The 27,431-nt window shown below is 36.7% G+C and overlaps 1 protein-coding gene across 3 annotated transcripts in view; it reads left to right on the plus strand.

Moving 5' to 3' along the window:
- The first annotated feature begins 8,508 nt into the window (after positions 1-8,508).
- EPHA7 (EPH receptor A7) overlaps positions 8,509-27,431 on the plus strand; it is a 167,280-nt gene continuing 148,357 nt past the window's right edge. For 2 of the 3 annotated variants that reach the window (XM_060030221.1, XM_060030222.1), the window contains exons 1-3: positions 8,509-8,772; positions 13,159-13,223; positions 16,876-17,545. In XM_060030221.1, the coding sequence (XP_059886204.1) occupies positions 8,676-8,772; positions 13,159-13,223; positions 16,876-17,545 (832 nt within the window). In that variant the 5' untranslated portion in view covers positions 8,509-8,675. The remainder of the gene's footprint in view (positions 8,773-13,158; positions 13,224-16,875; positions 17,546-27,431) is intronic. The other variant, XM_060030223.1, reaches the window with a different exon arrangement.

A 27,431-nucleotide genomic window follows, 5' to 3' on the forward strand; every position in this document is an offset into this window, starting at 1 on the left:
GTTAACAAGGGAGACTACAACTGCTGGGCACGTGACAGCTCCTGGTCCAGGCAGGATGTTGAGTAGACAGTCCAAACACCCTTGTGCTACAAACACCCAGGCATGAGATGGCCTGGCCAAGCTCAGAAGAGAGGACGAGAAAGGCCTGGGGAGTGAAGAGGGAAGGGAAACCCAGGTGCAGGCTGTGATCCAAGGTTTCAGCTGCCAGGGTCAGGGTCCTGCTATTGGCCCATGGAGCCAGGTGAGTGAATGAGTTTCACTGCCTTTTGATGGGAGAGAAGGCAGGGATCAGGGATGGAGACACACACACACACATAGCCAGGTCTGCTGGTGGATTGTGCCCCTAATAGAAGGGAAAACATTCTACTCATTGAGGAGGCTTTGTTGGCTGGGCTCTGGTTGAGGAAGAAAGAGACTCCCCTGAGGGGAAAAATTACTAGGTATCTGCTAGGGACTGAATATTTATGTCCCCCCAAATTCATATCTTGCAATCATAACATCTAAGGTGATGATATTAGGAGGTGGGGCCTTTGGGAGGTGATTAGGTCACGAAGGCAGAACCCTTATGAATGAGATGAGTGCCCCTTGTAAAAGAAGCCTGAGAGAGCCCCCCTGCCCCTTCTGACATGTGAGAACACAGAGAAAAGATGGCCATCTATGAACCAGAAAGTGGGCCTTCACCAGACAACGAATCTGCATGCTCCTTGATCTCAGACATCCCAGCGTCTAAAACTGTGAGAAATAATGTTCTGTTGTTTATATGCCACTCAGTCTACGGTACTTGTTAATAGCAGCCCAAATGGAATAAGACAGCCTGGGATTCAGGCAGCCAGTGTCTGATTATAAGTGCTATGGATATAAGTAAAATAGAGGAAGGGGTGGAGGTGGGGAATGGGAGACATTTTGTTTTAACTAGGGTGATAAGTGAAGTTTTGAGTCAGGATGAACATTAAGGAAATGATGTCTAAGGAGAACACTATTTGTCCATCTCTATAGGGCCTGAAAATGCATTTGAGAAATTCAATAGTTACACTGTTGTGTAACTGATTAAAAACCAAAACAACACTTAAAAAAATGGGACCAAAAAAGCATATATATACATCAAAACCCCAAAGCCAGCAAGTATCCACTATCATCAAAACATGCCCTGATCTCACCATGAACAAGAGTCAGCAGATACTACAAACAGGTGAATTAGAACCTCAAGACCTTCATGAAATAGAATAATTTGATAAAACTAAAAAAGAAATTCCTGTAACTTGGTTAAACACCTAAAAGATCATATTGTAACCCTAAGTGAATAAGATACTATGAAAAAATAACAGGAAACTTAGAAAAACAAAACAAGAAAAAAACAATTTCTAAAACCAAAAAAAGAGTTATGGAAATTAGAATTCTATTGAATGGATTAGATAGCAGATTAACCAAAATTGAGGAGAGAATTAGTGAACCAGAATGTTGCAGAGAGGTAAAGAGATGGAAAATAAAAAGGGGGCAAATACAATGAGACATTAAAGGGGTAAATATAGTGCAATTTTTAAAAACATATTTATTGTATTTTGAGATATCTGAATACATAGAACTCTAACATTGATCCTAAGCTTATCACTGCCTTTTTTTTTTCCTTTTCATTCAGTATCCTTCACCATGCTGTTGTGTAGCCTTAGGAACAAGTATAACTGATTGAATCACAGCCGTTATTCTCTAAAATGTACATAACTACCATTTAAAATGTGATGATCTACTGGACAGTTTCCCTGAAGTATCTGAGGACATGCATGTTATTATAGTATACCTTTATTCAAACTTGGAAGGTAGTTGTTCCCTCAAAAGTTTAACTCAAAGGTATATGTAAATATGTGATAAATTGTTAAAATAAAGACAGAGATGTGACTGTATAGAAACATTAAATCCAAGTTGAGATCTGAAAGAACTCTAATGAGGAGTCTCATCCTTCTTTATTGGAATGCAGGATAAATTTCCTTTCCCTGTACTTGTGAGGTAGGTAAAGTAGGTTTTGCCTTTTAGGGTTATCATCTATCCTTAAATGACGCAAATTTCTGTCATGTTTTTCACTTCTTTAGTTTCACACACTTTACCACCAGAGCTTGCTGGATAAAAGACTGCCGAGAGAGTGACTATCAGATATTAAAATACTTAATTAAACTGAGATAGACCTCAGTCATTTCATCAATCTAAAATCAACTAGAGAATGTGCCAGGTTAACTTTGTAGCTTTAGCTAAATCAATGCATCTGTAAAACCAAACAATGACAATAATAACCTCACAGAATCTGAGATGGAGTATAAATTTTCATGAATTTTTTTTATCTGATCTAAGAGCAGAGAGGGGAAAAGAAAACACCCTTGGACAAGCCAGATGATAAAATCCATATTGTACATTGAATCATCTTGCAATTTATGGCCAAAAGTGTGACTATGAAGATATCATTGTTGAAGTGGCCGAAATCAACACTGAGTAAAACTGGCTAGTTATCTATTTCTCTAAACATATGATTTCTCTGTTTCTAAAAGGAAACATGAGTTACAAAGGAATCCTGATGGTGTTAGGTCTTCTGAATATTGGGCTATGCCTTTTATTCCTCTGAATATGCCCCCAGTGCCTTTCTAAATATTTAATAATACTCGAAAATACTATTTTTAATCAAGGTTTCTATCAGTATTCTTTTTCTGAAATATTATGGTATTTAGATTGTGAACCTGTAATCTATTTGATCCACATCATCGAGGAGAAGCATAGTCACTTATCTCTTTCAATTTGACTAGTTTAACTTAAGGGGAAATCTAGCACCTCCTTCTTGAGGTTTTCTTTTCTCCATAATTGTCTAAGAATTCCTAGTGGTACAATCAGTCCAAAGGGATCAGATTTCTTCCCAATGATTCATATGTTTAGTCCACTAGTGACTTCATTTTCCTTACTGTCATACTGTATAACATTTGAAATCTACCTTTACACAGAATTGCTACAGTGAAACCTTGTTCTGTAGTGTCACTCAACATTTGAGCTAAAACAGTATAGCTCTTTTAGTTCACACTTAGATAATTAGTACAAACACCATACCTGCGTTGCTGGGTTCAGAGGGCTTCTGAGCCTCAGGCATATGTGTTCACCCAGCAAATTTTAAGCCCAGAATTTTCATTCCCTCACAATAAGTACTGCTCTGAGGTACTTAGGCTTATTTACTTCTCAGAGCCCTCCTAATATTTTAGAGCTTCTAATATTGTTGAAATTCAAATGGGATTGCGTTAGGGACTTAAGATACCTTTCCTCCCAGGAAGGTCCTTGTCTCATATAAATGTGCCAACTTTCCCCACAGAACACACACCGCGGGCCAAGTTAAGGGGTAGTATAAGGCACCGCCTTTGGCAGTGTGCAGAATTCCACCCTTAGTCAGTGGAGAAAGTACCCACAGCTTTATATTTTACAGCTAGGATACACCATTCATGAATTCTTTTCCCCATAACATAGAAACACTATTTCTAAATTACTTTGATGCATAAAATTACTATTGTTGAGACTTTTCTTAGACCTCCTTGAGAATAGCCAGGCAAATTTTGACAGAATTTCATTTTTAGTATTAACCATGGCAGAAGACCGGGGGAGAAGAGGTCTATAAAATGTTCCTCAAGCTAGAGAGTCCTAGGAACATCACAGGATCCTTAAAAACTCAGAACTGTCAAGTTCAAGGGAATACTCAATCCCAGCCTGGCCCTGTTTCCAGGGTAAAAGACTTTGGGAGTAAAGTGGGTGGAAAGGAAGGAAGAGAATATCTGAGGTCTATCTGGAGACGGAGAGTTGCTCAGATGTTTGGTTTAAAAGAATTGAAGAGAGCTTTTCTGCAATATAATTCACCTTCTAAGGTGCCTTCAGAGCCTCTTCAGTTAAATATGGCCTGAATAGATTGAAATAGGTTATAGAACATCTCACAGATTTTTACAAAGGCCTTTAAGTAAGCTGGCATAGGTACAGAGTATAAGAAACTTAAAAGTGTCAAAGGAACAAATAGGTACCAATTATTATATATAAAGTTATATACAAATATATATATACATATAATTATATATGTAGATAATTTCATAATTACCTCATTTTTATTCAGTGTGGACTTCGTTGGCTTGGACACCCAGAGGTCCTGATGCCCCCTGGTGGTCACTGAATTATCACAGCTCTCCTTGACACCTGAAAATCCACTGGGTTTGAAGAGCTAAAAAATTGCAAGATGGGAAACCGTGAAAGCATGTAGAAGTAATTTGCATGATTTAAACTAGTTCTTCCTATCAGTGCTGGTGACTTATAGAAAAATGAAGTATAAGTAGTGGAAAAGAAGAGCCTCCCCGGGCAAAATCAAATTTGAAAAAAAAAAAAAATTCTTAAGCACAATTGGACATGTGTTAAGTGATTTTGAGTATAATGTGTCACATTTCTCTGCTATGTTTAGTAGTTCTCTTAATAATAGTCAAATAATAAAAGTTATTTGATTTAACATCTTTGAATATTTTAAGCGATCAGAGTGACACCTTAGCAATATTCAATTGGACACATAATCTTGATATAAATTGTATTTTTATTTGTTAAGCTCTTTTGAATTAACGCAGTAATTGCAGTTAAAGGATTATAATTTTAATTTTCTAAGCCTCACCAATTTATCTGATCATACAAAAGTGAATGAACTCTTACAGAGGCACAAAATATAGTCTTGACTTATGATTTGATTTCTGAACTCTGACTTCCTATACTGCTAGATAAATCTGAAATTTCGAAGAATAAGTAAAATTATTACTATGTTTTTTATGAGCTTAGTTTATGTACATTTTACATTGGACTGCAAGTACATATTTTATATACACTACATAAATCACGCTAATGTAAATATGTAAGTGATTTTCCTGCACAGCGGAAAGACTATTTACATTTTGACTGAAATCACAAATAGAAAACCTAATTTTCTGTAATATCTATTAACTGAGACATAATGTTTCTTTTCTGTTTATAATCAGTTTCTTCTGTATGGTACCTTTTCTAATTCAGTTTAAATTACCCCCTTTTCTGCGATGAACTTGAATTTTCACATTTACCACTTGTGAATATATTTAGATAGTAAGTTCAAAAGTAGTAGGTTCAGAGACAGCCCTTTGAGTTTGTTGTCGTTGTTAACTACTTAGTTTGGCAGCCTTGGATTTGTAACATATTGAAGTCTCAGGTTCTTCCTTTACCCTCTAAAGGCCTGTTTAACACACACACACAAAGGCTTTTATTTGAAAATGTATGGAGGTAATTCCCTGAAGTCATTAGAATTTACTCCTAAGTGACTATTTCTCTCTTAAAATCAGAAAATATCTCCCAGAGATAAACAGTGAGGTAAATATTAGTGTTGAAGCAAGTTAAATGAAGATAACAGCTATACCCTCATTTGGAATGTGTGTCTTGAATTTGTACATTTATTTTCATATATGTACAGTTATGTGTGATTATTAGTAATTAGATAGATAAAAATAACATGGTTCATAAATATTGGGCATGTCTTCTTTGCATCTGAAAATAGGCATTTTTCATCTTTCTGCTATACAATTATGACAGATGTTTCAAAAGAGGGTCTATAAATGGTAATATTAAAGTTTTGGTCTCTTTTTTCCATTTATTTAAAACTACCTAAATATAAGTTGGGTATTATATCAACTGCATTTCACAATGAATACATAAAACTGAAAAAACAGTTTTTAAAATTTCTGCTTTGGCTTACACATGTTGGTTATATATACACCATTTGGTATTGTTCAGGAAAATGATTTCTAATTCATTTTATATACACACATACATTTACTTTTCTAAAATTTGCCTTAGAGATAATATGCACAAATCATAGATAAGAAGCTAAAATAAACCATTTTAAAAGTGATATAAAGAAATTACCTATTAAAAGTTATTTTAAAATATGAAAGTTTTGTGAACTGATTATTTTTCATTTCAGTGGCTTCATGTACAAAGAGGTTTACATGCTTTGCTGTTAGTCAAATACAGTCTAATGCCAATTTATATATTATATTTATATATTATACTATATAATACAGTATAATAAACATTCTTTTCTTGACTAGGTCATTTACTTTTTATTTAAATTCCATGACTTCTTCATCACTATACCTAGATCCAAAAGAAAGAAGAAAAGGTTGGTAAACCTAAAAATGAGTATCACTGTGCAACTCTGCAGGAAAAACTGTCAGCAGTCTGGCACATGTGCATTTAATGTGAAGCCTCTTGTCTCTAAAAATAAAAGTGAAGCTGAACATGTCCTTATGTCTGATAGAGAGAGGGGACACAGTAAGGGGACTCCTTATACCACCTACACTCATCAGAGTGAAGGATGTTACTTCTTTAGTCTCCTCGTTTCATGGAAAGGTATTTGTATTCACATCACTGAGTATTGGTCATTCAATAGATGAAAGGAATGTCTTAAACTTTAAAGGCTACCTTGGTGTCATTCTAAGAAGTGGGGATGAGACCCTGGGGAAAGTGTTGAAATCCTGGAGAATTATTTTAACTATTAGAAGTGGTTTAATATCTGTGAGTATGTGAGATTAACAGTTTTATTGCCTATGAGTGGGGATCTATATTTTTAATTCTAATGTTTCACCTTACAATTTTTACTCCTTAAAGCATCTGTTTGTGTCAATACTGCTTGATCTCTGTAACAAGTGCACTCTACATCTTTTTGTCTATTTTCAAGGTTAATCTATTAAGCAGTTTACATTTTCTATGAATCCTCTAAAGGGCACTTAAGATGCTTTTAGATATAATTTCTAAAATATTTAATAGGGGTAATGGCTAGGAACAAGTAACGTTTAAGAAATAAACTACAGACCCAAAGAGAGGTTATAGGGGAAGGAAATCTCATTTCTCTCTTCTTCGTAATTGCATTAGGCAAGTAAAAACTACAAGAGACAATTTTCCATAAGATAAAAATTTTAAAATTTGGGGATCTGTCATCTCTTTGCTATAAATACCAGAAACAACTCAATTTACTTTTCCAAATAGAAAAGATAGGGAAAGTTTGGAGTCTTAGGCAAAGTCAAACTTTTTGCCTCTCATAAATAGAGGCAAATCGTGAATGACAGATTTTTTTTTTTTAACGGAAGAAATATAGGACAGGAAGAAAATAAAGCTCGTCTTTGACATGTGATCAAGATACTCTGCTTGACCTTTGAATTTGATGATTTGGCAATTAAGGTTTTTAAGTTCTTCCTCTTATTGTACTACCCACATCTTGAATTGCAAAGTGTCAGAAACTGCCTAACGATAAAGGGATTCCTCTAGGCAGTCGTCCTCAATATTTAGTTAGACGAAATCAACTGTCGATATTGGTAACATTTTTTATTCTTAGTTTGCCTTTGAAAGATAATTATTGAATACTTATTGAAAAGTACTCAATATTTGCGAAAGAGGTCTTGATTTTAATTTAATTTTAATTAACTTAATGCATGGTAGCATTCTTTAAAATTAAATGTAATTTATGCAGCGAAATGGAAAACGATCAAAGTGTGGCAATTCCAGGAAAATCTCAGAAAATGATAAACATGTAGGAAAAACCATACGGAACCTTCAGAAGTTTCTCTTAATGTGCTACTTCGTCCAACCAACTATCGTTAAATGATAGGGCGGGAGTGAGAGGGCACATAAAACAAAAGACTTCCTTTCTCCACTCCCTTTTCCTCTGGTTCTTTTGCCAAAGCTTGTTTCAAACTCTTGGAAACATTGTTTGAACATAATACATTTGGTTACTTTTATTCTTCCAGGGATTGTGTTGGGTGGTACCTAGAGCTAACTGCCTTTGGAGTTACAGAAAAAGAGAAGTAGTAACCCTTCAAGAAAGAAAAAGAACAAAGTTACCCAACCCGCGGAGGTTGTGACAACAACAAAAAAGTAAAAGGCACTTTACTTAAAGGCACAGCTCATTTCACTGTCCCGGCTCCGTGCTTGGTAGCTGAGAGATGGCTTGCATCCCCTCTGGTTTCTAAAGATCGCGAGGAGCACCGCTATAAACACGACTGTGAATTGGGAGCGTTATTTTAGGATTGATTCTGCTCCACGAAAGCTGCGGTTGCTAAAAGCAAAGCTCCCACAGCAGCACGCACCTCGCTTGCCCTCCACGTCCTCCTTCTCGGAGCATCCAGCGCCAGCCCGGAGCTCAAAACCTGGAGGGAATCCTGGACCCGCAACCTGACTCCGCTGGCCGCCGATTGGCCCACGCCCCGAACCCCGCCCCCAAGGCCGGGGCGGCCGTTTCACCGGGACCCGCCCCCAAGCCCTGGGAATCGCCGCCTGGGAGGCCGGCTGCGCCTGCCACTCAGCTCGAGTGGCAGAGGCTCTCGGCTCGGAGCCCCGCCCCCCTCCCCCCTAATTGATATTATTGGAGTGTGGAGCAAGCGGCCGGTCTGCAGTCGGAGACTTGCAGGCAGCAAACACTGTGCGGACCAAAGGAGGGAAAAATTTTTTTAAAAAGCTAAATGTGGAGCAGCCGGCCGTAGATCGAGAAAGGGAATCGATGCGTGGAGCGCAATAATTTTTGTTTTTTAAAAAAGCCCCACATACTCCGGAGCAAACAGCATTTAAAAAGCTGCGACTCAACTGAAACCTAAGATAAAACCTGCTCATGCACCATGGTTTTTCAAACTCGGCACCCTTCATGGATTATTTTATGCTACATCTGGCTGCTCCGCTTTGCACACACCGTGGAAGCGCAGGCTGCAAAGGAAGGTAAGGTGATGGGAAAGCAAAGTTTGTTCTGACATTTATTTAGCTGTCTACCTGCAAGAGCCGGCTGGTCCGCGGGGTTGCCGGCCGCGCCTCCGGAGCCGGGCGAACCTCCCCCGCCGGCTCCCCGCCCCCTCAACGTTCGGGCCGCTCCTGGCGGGCGGGTGGCAAGCGGGCTGCTCCGAGAAGCTTGCAGCCCCGCTCCCGGGGCCGTTCGCCCGACGGGAGCGGGATTTCTGGCGCAGACTGTACAGAGGGCGTGAGCAGCAACGGAGGGCAGGGGGCGGAGGTGTGGGAACGGCCGGCAAGCTCATTCTCCGGGACCCCGGGCGGGTCAGATCTCTTCCTCTAGCCCTCTCCTCTTCCTCCTCTCGCCGTTCGTCTCCCTGGGGGTAAGCTGCGGCCAGAGTTGGTCGGAGACTGGGGAGTGCAGCCTCTAGTATCCTGACCAGCCCGCCGGCGAGCGGCTGGAGTCCGGAGCCTTTCTAGAGGCGCCGTGACTTGGGTGAGCTCCGAACGCTCGGGTTACTAATGAAGTGCTCACTGCGTCCGAGGAGCCGGCGCGGGCCTGCGGCTGGCGCTTGGCCGCCTGCACGGAACAATAACGCCGCGGAGGTGAAGCAGCGGGCGGCGCGCGCTCCGCGCCCCGCGGTCGGGAGACATCTCCATTCAGCGCGCGCCGCGCGGGTCCCGGCGGCCGCAGGGACAGCGGCAGCCCAGAGGGCTCGGCCGGGCCGGGGAGGCAGGGGACGGGCTGGGTCAATGCAACTGATTACGATGCCTCCCTGGCGACCAGAGGCCCCCAAACCTCTGCCCCACAGTCCGGCAGTTAAGGAGTGCTAGTGGTCTAACCTTGAAAAAGACCTGGACCCCGAGGGCTAGCTCTGGTCGACTAGAGCCAGGATTCATTTGGGCAGCCAGATACGCCTGTATATGGCTATTCCCCCCACCCCCTTCTCCTTTGAACCATTAACAGAAAGTAAAATACCTTTCGGTGCCTGTAGTTGGAGCTGGGGAAAAATAAATCCTGTCAATGGAAAGGTCTTGCTTCTGAGCAGTGTCACCATCTACCCGCCCTCCTCCGTATCTTGCAGGCTGTAAGTCTAAGGTTGATTTCCTGATATTTAAAAGCAGACTACTAATAATTACTTGTTCCTAAAGTGTGGAGGATGGAGAAATCTGTTATCAGATTTAGGTCATGGTGGTCGGGAGTGGATACGTACCGGTACTCGCTCCATCTATCCCTGAAAACTTAGTTATTTAGTGCTGCTTTTTAAAATTCTCTTCGTGGACCCTTCTTCGATCACTCAAAACACCCTCTCCCACAGCCAAACGCCATAGTCTGCTCCTTGATCCAGCCTGACCTTCTGACCCCAGTTTCCGCATCTGCAACCTGTGTTGATGCTGAACCCATTCAGAGAAAACCTTAACTTCCAGCTGTTGGTTTCGCGTTTGCAGATGAACCCACATCTGTTACAAACACACAGCCATACACACCAAAGCCCACACTTCTACTCGCGTGACATTAGCGATTAGGGACATTGAATCCTGGAAACTTGTATTGATGCCCCTGGAAGAGCGGGACCCGAGGAAAAGTTTGCACCGCCGGGGCGAAACCCCGCGCGCGAGCTCGCACAGACCCGGGCTGGAGTTTGAGCTATAAATAACTGCATCACTAGGGGGAGAGGTTCCTGCAGTCAGAATGGCTTGCTCGCCCGCGTTCCTCTTCTGGGTGCGAAATACGTGGAGAGGATTCTGATTCTAGGAGGCCGAATTCTTTACACGCAGAAGTGAGCTGTTTAAAAGGTGGGCGGGGGTGAGGAATGCGCTCCGCTTCTCGGCGGCAACGCACCCGGCGCGCCACGGTGGCCCAGGGCTGCCGTTCTGGGAACGAGCAAGCCCCGAGACGGCGCCGCGGCACCCAGGGGCAAGCGCCGGGAAGCGCCTGGAACAGGTGCCTGGCTCTCCGGAGCGGATGCGGGGTAGTTACAGGAAGAAGGGGCACCCCCCCTTTCTCCCCTTTTCCCGCACACGTTCTATCGGGGAGGTCAGTTCGGCTACTGGGAGCGCGCGTGTAAGTCAGTCTGACGTTTGGAGGCGAAGTGCAGCCGCCGTTTTTCCTTTCGTTAATACCGTCGCCGCGCTCCCTCTGAGGAGACGCTTCCCGATAGCCCCTCTCCTCCTCCCGGTTCCTTCTGGAGCTAGGGCGCCACCGGCTCCCTGGAGTGCCCAAGTCTGGCGGAGGCGTAATGGATGTTTCGGCCTGCGGGCGCGCCAGTCTGGCATCCCCCTCCCCGCCCCGCCCCGCCCCACCGGCGGCCCCGCCCCGGCTCCAGCCGCTGCCCGCCCGGCTCTGGGCTGGCTCCGCCGGGGGCGACCCGCATCTTGCTCCTCACCCTCGCCCCCACCCCCTGCATCCCCCACCCCGGCCCGCGAGGCAGAGCGCAGAGTCCCCGAACTCCGGCCCGCGTGCCCTGGGTCCTGGTTGGCCGTCAGGCTACGCCTCTGCGGGCGCGAAGGGCCGCTGGCGCTCGGTGCTCTGAGCGGGAAGGCAAAAGCGCGCACTTGCGGGCTGGCACAGAGAGCGGACGGCGGAAGGGAGACACGGTGAATCGTTCGAGCTGGTTAAACGCTCAGGGGCCGGTTTCCCTTTTGTTTTATTTGTTCATTTGTTCTCTCTTAACTTGTTTGCCATCATCACCGCACCGCCGGGGTCCCTGGTTCCCACCCCAGGCTGTGCTGAGGGGTAACGGAAAAGGAGTAAACAAACATCACAGTGTTTTAATTCACCCTCAAAAACGACCCAAGAAAGTTTCCTGGGTTTAAAATTCACTTGTCTCTTGTCACTGCGGAAGACCGAAAAAAAAAAAAATAATAATAAGTAATCTCAAAAGGAAAGTACCTGGAATCCATGTTGTTTGTCCACGTTGAGGACAAAAACAAAATAAACTTTAAAAGTTACTTAATGTAAGTTCAGTAATCTAAACATTTATGACTGTTCCTAGTTCGAAGTACAACTTGGTATTTTAAAAGTGTGGCTTTGAAATTATTATTTGAAAGGGAGTCAAGTGTTTGTAACCAAGGTTTGTGCTGTCATGGTCTCCCTGAGAGTCTTAAGTATAAAACATTTTGGGAAAAATGTGTTTCTATCTCCATTTTCAGTTACAGGGAATAACCTTGACTAGCTTGAAGGAGTTGAACACATAATAAACTGTTTCTTTTCTTAGCGTAACAAATTTTCGTTACCTTTAAAAACACATTTTTTCCCCTCTGTTGGTCACTGAAAAGTTTATTTAAGCATGTATTTAATTTAAGTTCAAATTTTAACATTTTGCTGAGGATGATGGTAAGCGTATTTACATACTTGAAAATGTATTCACCATTATTTCTGGACAAATTGATACATTTGCTAAAATGCTATAGAATCATAGAAATATTTTTAAAGAATACAAACTCATGTAACTCTGCAACCGGTTTGAGCAAAGAGTGAATGCTTTAGGAGGGGAATCGTCCTAAAAAGCAATAAAATATGTTAAATTGGAAGTATGGTATATATTAATGTATGATATTTGCATGCATTATCTTATATTAATACCATCAGGAGCATTAATTACATTTATATAAATATTAAGTGTATTATGCTTTATGGTAGCATAAAAGCAGAATACAACTGTTTTTTAAAAGTCAAGTCAAAGTTTAAATATTCCATTTTGAGAATTACGTACTGCTTTGAAATATTAAGAAATTAAAAAAATAGAAATATTGAAAACAAATGTTTGACTAACCCAATAATATATCTTGTAAATGATAGGAAATTTATTTTTCTCATGATAACATTGCTTAATATAGTTGTTAATTGTATTCATTTTGGCTTAAGAGAAGACACTATGTGTGGAAAGTTTAAAAATAAAAAAAGCTCCAATTCTCAAAAGGCACTAGGAAGTACTTTTGGAAGAATAGTACAAATTAATGACTGGCCGAGGAGTAATAGGGAAGTATGCTTTATTATGTTAATGTTATTATAGTTGACAAAGTTTAGAGCAGTCAGTGGTTTACAAAATTCTTTACAATATATTATTACTATAGAATCAGTATACTTCACATATCAATTTTTTACCCTTGCTTTCATGCTACTTTTGAGTTTTTTAGTTAATTTTAATATTTTAATTAAAAACTATAATGCTAGTGTTTTAATATCTTTTTTCCCCTAAGAAAGTGGAATATATTTGTAAGAGGTAGGTATACATTTTGTCATTCATTAATGTAAATAACTTTTTATTTTAAATCATAAAATGGTAATTATTTAAAAAATTAGATCGACTTTAATAACTTTTACAAACATGTTTTCATTTTTCATCTGACATTTAGAAATGCAACTTTCTTTTTCAGTACTACTGCTGGATTCTAAAGCACAACAAACAGAGCTGGAATGGATTTCCTCTCCACCCAATGGGGTAAGGGCTTCTCCTCATAAAATGTCAACCTTTATTTTTTTTAAGTAAGAAATAAAACCTTTTCCTCCTCCCCCAGTGGAATTATTCACATTCTTCATATTTAAACTGTTTTGATCTCCAATATCTTGTTCAATATTTTGTTGTGCTTATAATGAGGCATTGAGTTCTTTGAGTAGACAAGGTATATTTAGAACATTGGAAAATGGATAAAAAATAAGTTCTTACTGTGAGTGGGACCATACCTCAGGTTCCAGGCTATAACTGTTAACTAATTACAGAGAACATGCTTTTCACGAACTCACTTAAACCTCTTTAGTTGCTTTATACTTCCTTGGTATCATCACCAAGTAGGTTGTATGTAGTTCTTTAAAACAGTAGTTCTTTAAAACTGTTTTCCTCTTTTGAAAAACGTTTTAGCATCATTCAAAATATACTTGAAAGATAACTAAAAATGTAATATGCTCAATATTTTAACATAAAATTTGCTCTAAAATATGATTTGGATTTTCTGAAATTTATATGTTGTGCTATCTGTTGTTATTAATCAGAAGTGATGGCACAGTACGCACATATCAGAGTAAAAATCTGTTATCATAAATGAAAGCTGTCCAATAAAATTCTATGAAAATATAAGTAGATTCTAAAAAAATTCTGACTGTTATGTTTCATATATCTGATATATTACTTACTTAAGATATATTACTAATATATATAAGATATATTACTTATATTACTAATATATATAAGATATATTACTTAAGTTTAGTTCAGTGTCTATGTCTTCAGGTCTTATTTTAATTGTGAGACAGGACACATACTTCATCCTTGACTAAGGAAGGGGGCTCCAAGAAAGGTAAATGTACCCCATTGTTACTTAAGTTAATCTTTGGTACAATAAAAAGTCTGGAGTCAAAGAGCATGAAGTATAAGTGAGGATATAAAAAGTGTAAGAAACTTTGCAAAGACAAGAATGAAAGTCTGAAAGGGATTTTTGAGTATAAGAACATCATAAAATCAATATGTCATAAGCTAGAATTTAAAGAATACAAAATGTGAACAATGCAAATCTGTTTAAAGTATTTAGGTTTTTTATTAAATTAATATTTGAGAAACGCTTAAGATCATATTGCAGCTATCTGTATTGGTCATACAAAGCTATAAAAAATGACAAATATTTACAGATTAAATATAAAAAGTATGCTAAGTTTGAAGTATGAATGTCATACTTTTCTTGAAACTGGAGTAGTTTCCATGAGTAAAATAATATACACTATAGGAAGACATTCGCAATAAAAAATGAAGCACCTTTCTTGCCAATGACAGATGTGGCCCATTTTGCACCATCCATCAATTAAAACAAATAGAGATACAGCATGGTTTTTAATCTCTAACGGGAAGTAAACTGATATATTATTGTAATATTTCATCCATGTAATCCATAAAATGATAAATTATGACTGTCTATGTTATCTTGGACTGAAATGGACATTTTATCAGTCCAAAGTATCTTGAGTTAACCATTAACCCTACATATCTTTAGGAATCAACAGATAATATTAGAAAATGACGACTGACAATATATTCCATATATGAAATGGATTGGCTTACATGTGGTTAAATATCTAACTGGAAATAAAATGTTATTAAGATATAAGTGTCTAGAAATAACTTTATAAGCATACTATAAAAGCATGCTAGCCAAATTAAGACTTCTTTCCCAATGGTGTTGTTTGTAGAAATCACTGCGGTCTCTTAGAAAGTGAGATAATAAAACAAAAGTTACATTAAATGCATTTATTTCGTTTCACTCTTTGTTATTTATGCAACAGTTATCTTGAAATTTTCCCCGCAGGAGTAAATTTTTAATTAAACATTAAAATTAACTGAGTTTCATTGGTAGTAAAGTTGATTTTTCATACATTGAACAAAATAATATAATTGTTCTTGGAACTAGAAAAAAGAATTCTTGAGATATATTCCTTTCTCATAATTAGCCTTCGTTTCTTGTAACTAGGGAATTGTTCAAAAGAGCTCATTTATCCTTGGAGCTTTTCATTTTTTGGTAGATGCTACTACTAGTTTTACTTATTTTAATAATTTCAACCTAATTAAGAGACTAAAATCTGCTTGTCCAAATGGATGAATTTGGTTATATTTGGCTAAGGGCCATTCAAGCAAATTATAAGCAGCTAACTGAAAAAGGAAACTATGTACTCCATCAACTAGTCACAAACTCCAGTTGTGTTGAGTAAAAGCTGAACATGATAATTGGTTGTTTGCTGCATTTGAGGACCTTTGATGATATGTATAATAAAATTGTAGCAAATATATAATATGTCATCATAAGAAATTTCTGAATTACAGTATACTACTAATTTGTCTGTCTTGTTAGTTTTCTAAGAACTGCATTTAAAGTTAGAAATTAATATTTCACAGAGCATTTAAGTAAATTGATTTTTCTGATCGAGTTTTACAAATAAAACTCATTACCACATGCTTATTAGTTTATTTTCCCATCTGCTTTTCTTGAAACGATAGTTTAAATATTTCATGCCATGTGACTTTGGATTAGAATACTAATATAATTTTATATTTGGCATTTCCTGTTTGGGAAATGAATATAAGTAGGTGACAATTTCACTATTAAGGTATCATAAATACAAACTTGGAAATTTTGTAATAATGGTAAGAAAGGACATAAACAACTGTTCTCTTAGGCTTTTAGGTGAAATGAAGTTATTAACTAATGAGCAATATAGATAGATTATACAAGACTTAATCTTTAAATTGTTGCAAATTTGGCTAAGCTTATTGTTTTCCTTTTTTTGTGAAAATATGAGTTTGCTGTAGTGTACATTATATCAGCATATAAATGGACATTTTTAACCATCTGATATTTTTCCTGTCAGAAAGCTTATTACTGAAATATGATCCAGCATGCTGATTTGCCATGTACATTTGATTGTCTGTTGAAAGCAACTTATTTATAAAGATGTATCACACTTTTATAACTACTTATTTATAGTTATATGGCATTATGGATAGTATTGTATATAACACTGCAATAAATAAACAGCTCTGTAAAATGTTCCTCCCTTATATCTCATTTTGCAAAGATCGTAAAAGATTTCTCATTATGAATATCAACATGTTGTGGAATGCTTTTACATTTCAGAGTACTCTTGGCATTTTCTTCCCTGTGTTTTTAGGTACTCTCTAAGTTTAACATCAACACTTAAAATGTCAACGGAGTTATCAAGAATTCTGCCATGTATCTGTATGTATATGCATTAAATGGTAATTTAAGTAATTTTGTTATGTGCTTTAGTCTATAAAAATCCCAAGCTCAGTGGAGACATTGGCATAAGCAAACATTTAAAAAGCAACATTAATACACTTGCAAACAGATACTAAGCAAAATGAAAGATTTATTGTATGCATAAACAATACAAGCAACAAAAATGATGTTCTGACACCGGGATGAAGCTGAACTGAGACTCTGTTCTAAAGGTTACAGTGTTCGTCAGGGTAGGAATTCACCTAGCTCTTTGAATGATATGCATTTGTGCTACACTAAAGATTCCTCATGCACTTGCAAAAGCCAAATGTTATTTTTTGCTGAATGACTGATGACCTTTTCTAAATTTTACAGTGGGAAGAAATTAGTGGTTTGGATGAGAACTATACTCCGATCCGAACATACCAGGTGTGCCAGGTCATGGAGCCCAACCAAAACAACTGGCTGCGGACTAACTGGATTTCGAAAGGCAATGCACAAAGGATTTTTGTAGAATTGAAATTCACCCTGAGGGATTGTAACAGTCTTCCTGGAGTCCTGGGAACTTGCAAGGAAACCTTTAATTTGTACTATTATGAAACAGACTACGACACTGGCAGGAATATAAGAGAAAACCTCTATGTAAAAATAGACACCATTGCTGCAGATGAAAGTTTTACCCAAGGTGACCTTGGTGAAAGAAAGATGAAGCTTAACACTGAGGTGAGAGAGATTGGACCTTTGTCCAAAAAGGGATTCTATCTTGCCTTTCAGGATGTAGGGGCTTGCATAGCTTTGGTTTCGGTCAAAGTGTACTACAAGAAGTGCTGGTCCATTATTGAGAACTTAGCTGTCTTTCCAGATACAGTGACTGGTTCAGAATTTTCCTCTTTAGTCGAGGTCCGAGGGACATGTGTCAGCAGTGCAGAGGAAGAGGCGGAAAACTCCCCCAGGATGCACTGCAGTGCAGAAGGAGAATGGTTAGTGCCCATTGGAAAATGTATCTGCAAAGCAGGCTACCAGCAAAAAGGGGACACTTGTGAACGTAAGTAAAGTGTGCTATTAAAATTTCACTTTGCACTTTCTTCTGTATCAGAGATTTTAAGTAATAATGACTATTAAGTAATAATGACTATTTGAACAAGTGAGTCTGCTGTGTACCAGCAGCCCAATTGAGTAGATCTTAAGTAAAGTCACTATTGAACTTATCAATGATTCCCCATAGTGATATCTGCACTAAGGATTCAGTAAATATTGCAATAAATATCGGCGATAATAATATTTGTTACTAAAATTTAATTGGCCCTATGCTTGACATAGAAGACAACAGTTGCACATTGGGCTACGAGCTTTAAGAGAGGAGATTGGGCAGAGTGAGGTGAGATTAATCAGGATTTAATGATGCGTGATTCCTCCTGTCTTGAAACCCGTATTGTCTGGCCTTGTGGATAACAGGAAAAGGATGTTAAGGGGTCTACTAACAAGAGTTCTACTAATAGGCAAGACACATGCAAATAGATTTACAAACTTATAGAATTATTTTTTATAAGTACTAAAATTTTGATTAAAAAATCATCAAATTTCCCTTGCTAACTTTCTGAGGTTGCTTCTGCCAAAGCCATATTTCTTTCCTGGACTAAATAATTAAAGGAGTATTTCTCTGATAAGTCATAATATAGGTAGACCACATTTTTGTGGAAGTGGGCCAAAGTAAGTTTTAGTTATCGGAATACATCAGCTGGACGTTTTCTGTTTGTTTTGAAACAATAATAACATATGAATTAGTGAACCTTTTCCTTTGTATAGTAAAACTGAATTTTCTCTTACATAGCTTTATGTGGTCATAATAATTGGCCAGTATTTTTCTATTTAAAAGTATGTCACAGGGACCTTCAAAATTAATAGATATTTTTCTGTTTGTGGATATCCTGAAAATATAATAAGGTTATATTACTTATAATATAATATAATAAGGTTATATTACTTATGTCTCTTATAACTTAGAAAACATAATACGTTCCCCAAAATAACTTTCATGTATTCTTTGTACCCCTAAGCCAGCTGCATAATTTTAATATTTGTACATCCTAGTTAATTTAGAGGGAATTGTAGCTAACAATGATAACTAAATGTTTTTGCTAATTTACTATGTGCAGATACTCTTCTGAGTGCTTTACACATACGAGTTCATTTAATAGATAGATAACATTATCATCTCTATTTTACAGAAAAAAAAATGGGGCTGTCAAGGGTAAGTTGCTGATTGCAGCTACTTTAGTCAGTAGTATTTGTCCTAGCTTAGATTCAAGCTCAGGTTGTTCTGATTCCAGAGCCGGGACTTTCGCAACAGTATTGCCCTGGTTTCCATCAGAAAGCAAGGAGAATCCTGGCAAATATTATTCTGTTTCATTGCTGAACTTAAATGCCTTGGTCCTAGTAGTTTGTTATGTAAATCACATTACTTCCCCATAAAAGTCTCATTCTAGTAGAACATTTCAAGAAATAATTTAACAAATATTTAGATCTGTGTTGTCTAATAAGGTAGCCGGTGGCCACATGTGGCTCTGAGGTTCTAAAAAAGTGGCGATTCTAAATTGATATGTGCTGCACGTATGAATTACATACTGAATTTCAAAGGCTTAGTACAAAAAAATGTGACAAACATCATTAGTAATTTTCTATGTTACTTAGATATTGAAAGAATCATACATTAGATATATTTGGTTAAATAAAATATTAAAATTATTTCAACTGTTTCTTTTTACTCTTTTTTGATGTGGCTACTAGAAATTTAAGAATTACATATGTGGCTCACATGATATTTCTACTGCACACATTATTTAGGTAGAGTAACTGAGCAAGTATATTTTTTCTGTCCTGGTTGAAGAGTTAAATACTTCATGTGGATGGTTGCTAGCATATAAATGCCTATGACCCAGCACTCAATTATCATTCCTGCCATAGCTGACATTGTAAAGTGAACTCTGAGCTAAACAAATAGAGATGCTATAGGTTCTGGTCCCATTGACCAGTTTAGCAGCCTCCTTTGACACTCCCTGAAGGAATCAGACCTGTCTACCCACTGTCCTCTTCTCCTTTCCTTCACTAGTAGTGTTTCTTAACAAGTAGAACATCCTGCAGGTTCCACATGTGTGGAAATCAAAAACTGATGCAGATTTATCACTACTAATAGGCAGAATGCTATTCCACTTGGTAAGTATAGAAATATTCTTAATGAACTAATTAATTCAATGAAAAGGAATGTTTTTATTGACTGGAAATGTTTTTATTGACAAGTACTTGAAAATGACAGTGGACTTAACAATAACTATTATAAGAACATTTTAACAACACACTATCACACTTCAGCTGTGAAAGCAGCCGGTTTCAGTAGTATGGAGATTTTGATTGTGAAAGTGGAATTTTAGATGTTTGCACAATTAAAAACGGGACACATAAAATTGCATATAAAAGGCCTTATCCACAAGGCCTTTAGACAATTACATTTGTCTAAAAAGAAACTAGGAAATAATATTAAAAGTCCTGTTCTTTTAAGGTTTAAAAAAGTTTAAAGCAAGTTATAGTCTCTTTTCTTTCATTTTGTGGATTTAACTCAATTGATTTCTACATTTACTTGTTAAGAAAAACAAACAGGAACTGAGTTCTACACTTCCTAAGTATAGAATTTAGTAAGAAAAGCAGTCTTTAACTGCAGTAAAGAGATATATTTACCATGACGACTCCAATTTCTTCCAAATGAACAAAATCATCTTATTAAATGTGGTACTATTAAGATTATTCACATTCATTTATTTTGGTTTCGAGAATTGGAACCACATTTGAGTACCAAAATTATTGTCGCCTGCAAACTGCACCAAGGTACTTAAAAATGAAGTAAAATTAGTTCACTGTCATCTACTTTAATCTGCATTGGAACAGGTAGAATTAGGTATTAACAGTGAGAGTTCATTAAAAATATGTGATTAAAGGACTCAAGATGCCTCCTTATGGTTCAGCCGAAAAAGGATGTGTGCACTAATTCAGGTAAATTGTCTATCGTGCAACGTTCTTAATTTTTAACCTTAGTGATGTTGACAAAGGAATTAAATACCTTATGCTTAACTGTGGCACTATGTTCATTTGCAAAAACACTTCCCTCCTGGGCATAATTCCAACGCATTGCTGTGAGAGTACTTGCCTCTGGAATGAGTTCAGGCCTGCCTTTATAAGTATTTCTCCTGTTTCCTTTCAGTGATCCTGTTAAGAGTTTGAAAATAAACTCCAGTCCCATATAGAGGAAAACTAAAGTGTTTGGGAGAGGATGTTAGTGAGCCCCTAGCCAAATGATGGTGGTTAGCCACTTAATGACAAGTTTATCTGGGCACTTTCTAGAATGGCAGCCCATTGTGATGTGTTAAAGTATAGTTTGAAATATGAACAACTGTGAAAACTGAACACAGTTTTGATCAGTTGATGGAAAAGCTTTTACTTCTTTGTGATTTTGGAAAAAATAACTCAATTTTGAAAACCACATGTTTGTCAAATCTAATATATAGAGAACTTCTGTCTAATTTTTTAATATAGTGATTTTAAGAAAACATCTCTTGGGCTTCCCTGGTGGCACAATGGTTGAGAGTCCGCCTGCCGATGCAGGGGACACGGGTTCGTGCCCCGGTCCGGGAAGACCCCACATGCTGCGGAGCAACTAAGCCCGTGAGCCATGGCCGCTGGGCCTGCGCATCCGGAGCCTGTGCTCCGCAAGGGAGAGGCCGCAACAGTGAGAGGCCCGCGTACCGCAAAAAAAAAAAAAGAAAAAGAAAACATCTCTTTACAGTCATTTAAAAATATAATTCCAGATAGCATGCTTCGATTGTCAAACAGTCCTTTTGAAAATATTTAGCATATCAGTTACATCACAACTTCTATGCACAGTAACCAATATATTTAGATAAAAAGTGTAGTCATTTTAAAAAAATGAGAGCAGATTTTAGTTTACATATATAAATATTTTTAGACTAATAAATCGTAGTCTGGAATATAATTTGAAATTTTTGGAACTTTTGTACAATTTTATTCCATTTTAAAAGTAGAATAGTATTTCTCAAAATGTGGAACTCGGTATTATAACTTGGATTTGTATAAGTGGTTTGTGGTTTACACTGAAAAACTATGTTCATTTTTTCTCATTTAATCCTTACCACACCGCTATGAGGTAGAAAGTATTATTTTTTCTTTCTTTCAATTTAGGAAGGAACTGAAGCTCAGGGATATTAATAAGTAACAAAATTGGATGAGAATCCAGGATCCTGTTTATCAGTTCAAGTCTTTTTCCCCACTGCACCACACTGCTCCCTAAAATTTGTCCTGAACTTCAACCAGTGGATTTTAGTTACTGAAGAACTGATGAAACCTTATTCTAAGTAGTGTGACCATAAGTCTAGTTTGCTGGGGATAATTGTTTTACTTATTACACTGTGTCTTTTTGCTTTCAAAAGTGTTCTGATTTGGATGATAGAATATATGGTCAACCTAATTGTAAAAAGTCCAAGGATGTAATGCAGTTTACATGCACATACATCAGAACATAGAGATGTGAGCTGCTTACATTATTTATATTGCTTAATTTTAATTTTCTGGGTTAAAGATTTAGTAATTTTTTTGATGATTTCATGTAAAGGGGGACTCAAATAATCATAGATTTCTAGTTTTTATTATAAGGAATTTCCCTAATAGTTTCTTCTTAATATTTTCTATTATCAAGTTAGCAGATATATCATTAATAGTGTAAAACTTAGACATATAACATGTTATATGTTACTTCAATAATTAAAACATTCAACTTAATAGCATTAATAATATTGAAATCTGTGTGTGTTGATTAGATTTTTGAAAACCATGTGTTTTTTTCACAGAAAAGAAGCATGTAATTTGTACCATTACTTTTCATGATAACAAATGAGTTTTTGTGATATATAGTATTTATAATCAAATATATACAGAAATGTAAGGTACACTATAGGGTTAATAGCTCAGATGCTGGAGTCACAGAGTTTTTAAATTCTGGCTCAACAACATACCAGGTGCATAAACTAGGACAATCTCTCTAAGCCTTAGTTTCCTTAAGTATAAAATGGGGCTAATAAAAATAGTACCTCCCTCATATAGAGTTCTTGTCAGAAGTGAATGAAATAATGCATGTAGAAACCCTAAGAATAGTATCTGGGACCTAGCAAATAATCAATGAATGCTTGCTATTATCTTAATATTAATGCAACAAGGAGTTGGCTAAGTAAAGAAATTTCATGGCAGTGAGTGAATGAACATAGATCTCAAAGGCCACAGATAGTTAAATATCCTTTAAGTCAGTAATTTCATCCCTGGTAATTTACCAGGGAAGATATTTCAGTGAAAGAGAAGAACTTTCTATATAACCTTTTTTCCCCTCCAGCAATGTATATAATTTGAAATATTGAAAATAACCTAAATATCCAAAGTTAAGTGCGTCATCTTGATTGAACTTAGTCCTTAAAGTATCCACAATGTGATATAGGAATTTTAAAACATCTTATTAATAATTTTGAATGAAAAATAAAGAATAAAATGTATACACTGATATTTAGAATTAAGCAAAGTATGCATAGGGAAAAGAATAGATGGGAACATAAATATCGTCACAATGAATGTGTCAGAATGGTGAAATAGTGGGTGATCTTCTTTCTCTGTGTTTTTAAACTTTCTTGAGCATAACCTTTTTTAGCAATATAAGTATAAGTTTTATGTAACCTGGTAGCTCATACAAAGACAACTTGAACTGTATCTCCAAAATATGGGTTTTTAAATTAAGTTAGCATCTGTATAAAATACAGGGCTCAGGCAATAGAACAGTAGTAAATGGCAGGTATAGTTTAAATGATTTAAAAGTGGGGAGAGTCAAGGCATTCAATAAAAACAGGTCATAGATTTTGTTTGTTTTTAAATTATTAATACATGGCAAGAGCTGTTTTAAGTGTTTCACATGTGTTAATTCATTTAGTCTTACAGAGAGGTAAGCACTGTTATTACCCAGTTTAAAGGAGAAAAACATACTTAAAAGTATGTAAAACATAAAAGTGTTACATTTTACATATTAAATCATATTTACATAAATGATATGTATACACATTTTTATGTAAGAAAACTAAAGCACAGAAAGGGATGGCTTAAGTACCCACAATCACCAAGAGCATAGAGTGGCCGACTGCTGTTTAATCAAGGCAGTCTGGCTCCAGAATCCCTGCCCGTAACCAATACAGTGGACCACATCTTTATAGATGAGCATATATCTATCATAAGGAATTTTTAAAAAATAAAGTTTCTTTCAGGATGTCTTCATGGTGATACAAATCTGAGCACTTTCTTTCATTTATAATAATTTCAAAATACTTATATCTCTGTCTTTCCCAACATTCTAAATATTTCATCTGCTTTGCCATTTTCTTTTCTCTTCCGGTTCTTCTTTCATGGGGCGGTCAGAATGCACTTTGTAAAACACAACATAGACCCTGTTACTGTATTATTCAGAAAGCTTCAGGTTCCTGATGACCAATAAAAATTATCTGTTTCTTAGGGTGGCATTTAAATACCTCCTACTTGACCCTAGTATTCTTTTCTAACTTTGAGTTACGTAATTTATCATCCTTGAGAGCCCTGTTCCCTCTGCTTGGTACTGACTGGTCTCTTGTTCTACCTGAAGCACATCCATAGATGTTTTTATGATGCCCTATCACTTAACCTTTGGTCCCAAATAAACAGAAAAACAAATAAACCATCATGACAAATAAACCATCATAAACCATCACAATTACCTATTGTATTTTAATCTCTCACATCCGCAATTTCTTCAGTGACCTCTCTTCCAAATTCTGATGGTAGATACTGGCTGTACCGTTCTCCTAGTTTTTCCCTTGCCTTACCTTCTTCTACCAGCAATGCCACCTACCATATCTCAGGCTGTTGAAATTTTGCCTTTCCTTACATTTCAAATTAAATGGCACTTATACCTTGTTAAAAGATCTCTGTGGGTTCTTAAAAATACTTTGCCCTTTCTCTCTGGGGATCTTCGTATGCGATCTGATTTTTATCAATGTTTGTAATTTCTTTTTACAGCTTCTAAAGCTTCTTAACAACCAAAACTTACTTATAGTATTCTACCTACCTACCATGGTACCTAGCACAGTTCCTTGCACCACCCAAGTCTTCCAAATAAATGTTTATCAAATTTCTTAAAGACTTTGAGAAATTTGGTTATATACTACCCACTCCCAAGGCAAATATTTTCTTATTTCAAATTCATATCACTAGTTAATTCCTTGTTGTGTAAGTCCAGTCTCTGTGATTAGTCTTAAACTTTGTAAGAGAACCCTATATTGTATTTCATTTTGCTCATAGCATATAGCAAGTTGATATGCTAAGAATTAGCAAACATGAACAGGAGTCTGCTCCAGATATGAGGAATTTATTTCTATGAGAATAATGTAAATATTTATATTTATTCATTATCATATTCCCATTTTCTATTTGTCCATTGTCTTTATGTGTCTTTCCTTTTAACTACTCCATCTGCCTCTTTTAATGAACAGAAAGCCATTTCCCCCTTTACTAATGTAATATTTATGTCTTGAGAAAAAGAGTTGCAAGAGCCTGATACATTTTCTAAAATAAGGTATTAAAGCTTATTTATCTTATATGGGAAAGTAGCTTTTGTTTTAAGAGTATATTGGTCTTCTTCCAAATTATATATTGTAAATATTATCTTGGTTTGCAAAAAAAAAACGAAAAATAAGAGAAAGAAACAAAACTGAGAAATCAGTCCCTAAACTAACATTACACTCTACTCTATAAATTGGAAATTATGTAAATTCAGTATCACATTCAAATATATTTCTGCTATTTCAGTTATAACTACATTACACTGCAATTTTTATACTCTTCTTTAAATTATTCACTTCAGAAGCTTATAATACTTGTTTTTTTAAGACTTTGTGAATAGGTAATGTGCATAGATCTGGAACAAATGCCATCGCTGTGTGCTGCAGTCTCAAATACCTTTTTCCAGGAACAGCTACTGTTAATCAGTTTCTTCTGTCCTTTGCGAGATATTTGCTCATAATTCCTTAAAAAATATGGAGGGCTTCCCTGCTGGCGCAGTGATTGAGAGTCCGCCTGCCGATGCAGGGGACGTGGGTTCGTGCCCCGGTCCGGGAAGATCCCACATGCCCCGGAGCGGCGGGGCCCGTGAGCCATGGCCGCTGAGCCTGCGCATCCGGAGCCTGTGCTCCGCAGCGGGAGAGGCCACAACAGTGAGAGGCCTGCGTACCGCAAAAAAAAAAAAAAAAAAAAAAAGGAGAAGGGTAATTGTGATAATAAGAATCATAGCAAAATTTCCTTCTAGAACATTGTAGACTTCATTTAAAAATATACTGCTTTTTACTCATCTTCAATCAACATTGTATCTACCCATAGTACATTGAACATGATAACTATTCAGAAAATAAAGGACAGAAAGAAGGAAGACCTGATGAAAGTTAGGAAAAATGAGGAAAGAAGGAAGGCAATATGAAATTAATATGTGCGATTTAACTTCCTATGATTTAGAAACTCAGTACATGACTTCAGAACATTTCTAATTATCCTAACTTTGGCAAGTATATGGTCACCCTTTTATATTTCTAGTGGAAGTTTAAATTGGCATCAGTTTCTAGAAGATAATGTTACAATATAAATCAGTGATACCTTAAAATGTTGCAATTCATTTGATTTTTGTTTTTCTTGAGCTTCAAGCCATTTTCTCTAAGGTAATTATCACTAATCTACAAAAGGTTTTATTTATGATAATAGTATGTATAATGTAGTTATTTTGTGCAAATAATGTTATTATTTGAATGGGAGAAATTTAACCCAGCTGTGTATTTGATATTTTTCTCTATGGGCATAAAAATCTGATGCAAGAATCAGAGAGGAAAATTTCTGACAATCCTTTTATTCTAATTTTCCTCACATTTAAGTTAATTCAGGTTATCTCATCCTATGCAAATTATCACAAAAATTTACTTTTATGGAAGGATGTCTTCATTAGGTTATCCACATAGTATTAATTTGTGTTAATTCCTATAGTATTAATACATGGGAAGTAGAAGGGCACATACACACATAAAACAAAAACAACTCAACATTGAGTTTAGGTCAAATTAATGAGCTAAAGACATTCTTTTTTGTTTTCTACCTATAATATCAACTTCATTAAAAAGTTAGAATCTGTGTATACACATCAAATATTAATCCCTAATAATAGCATTTCACAGGAACCCAGAATAATACATACATCAGTTGAAATAAATGTACATTATTTTTCTCGAATTTTGTGGTCTTATAAAGAAGTATGGAAGGTTTATTATTTAGTGTATTTTGTTTAGTCTGGGGTCAATGAATGACATAGAAAAGAGGGGAAAATACATTCTGGGGCATAGTAGTTTGAAAAGATTTTAACAGTTTAGGTATTGTGGATTTTGAATTTTTTAGTTTGGTTCTTTCATTTAAATTATTTACTGTTGATAATTATGTTATCTCTTGCTTCCAATATATTAGAAAATTAGGAGGCTTTGAAAGGACACATACTGTGGTTTATTTTTTGTTTCATGTGTCACCCAGTTAGCATCTAGTTTAGCCCCTCACCTACGGTGGTATCAGCCTCAGACCTGCACTGAAGCTATTAACACTGAATACAGAAACCTAGATCCGGGGAAGGGAAGGGAGCACTGTGATGCTTTTATTAATAAAATATGATATTGATCACATATAATTATTAGCTAGATATCTTGTATTTGTCATTTAGTAAAGTTGATTAACAATCTGTTATGTTAATATTACCTATTGTACTTTTTAAGAAGATCATT

The sequence above is a fragment of the Delphinus delphis genome, chromosome 14 (assembly GCF_949987515.2).
Source record: "Delphinus delphis chromosome 14, mDelDel1.2, whole genome shotgun sequence".
NCBI lineage: Eukaryota > Metazoa > Chordata > Mammalia > Artiodactyla > Delphinidae > Delphinus > Delphinus delphis.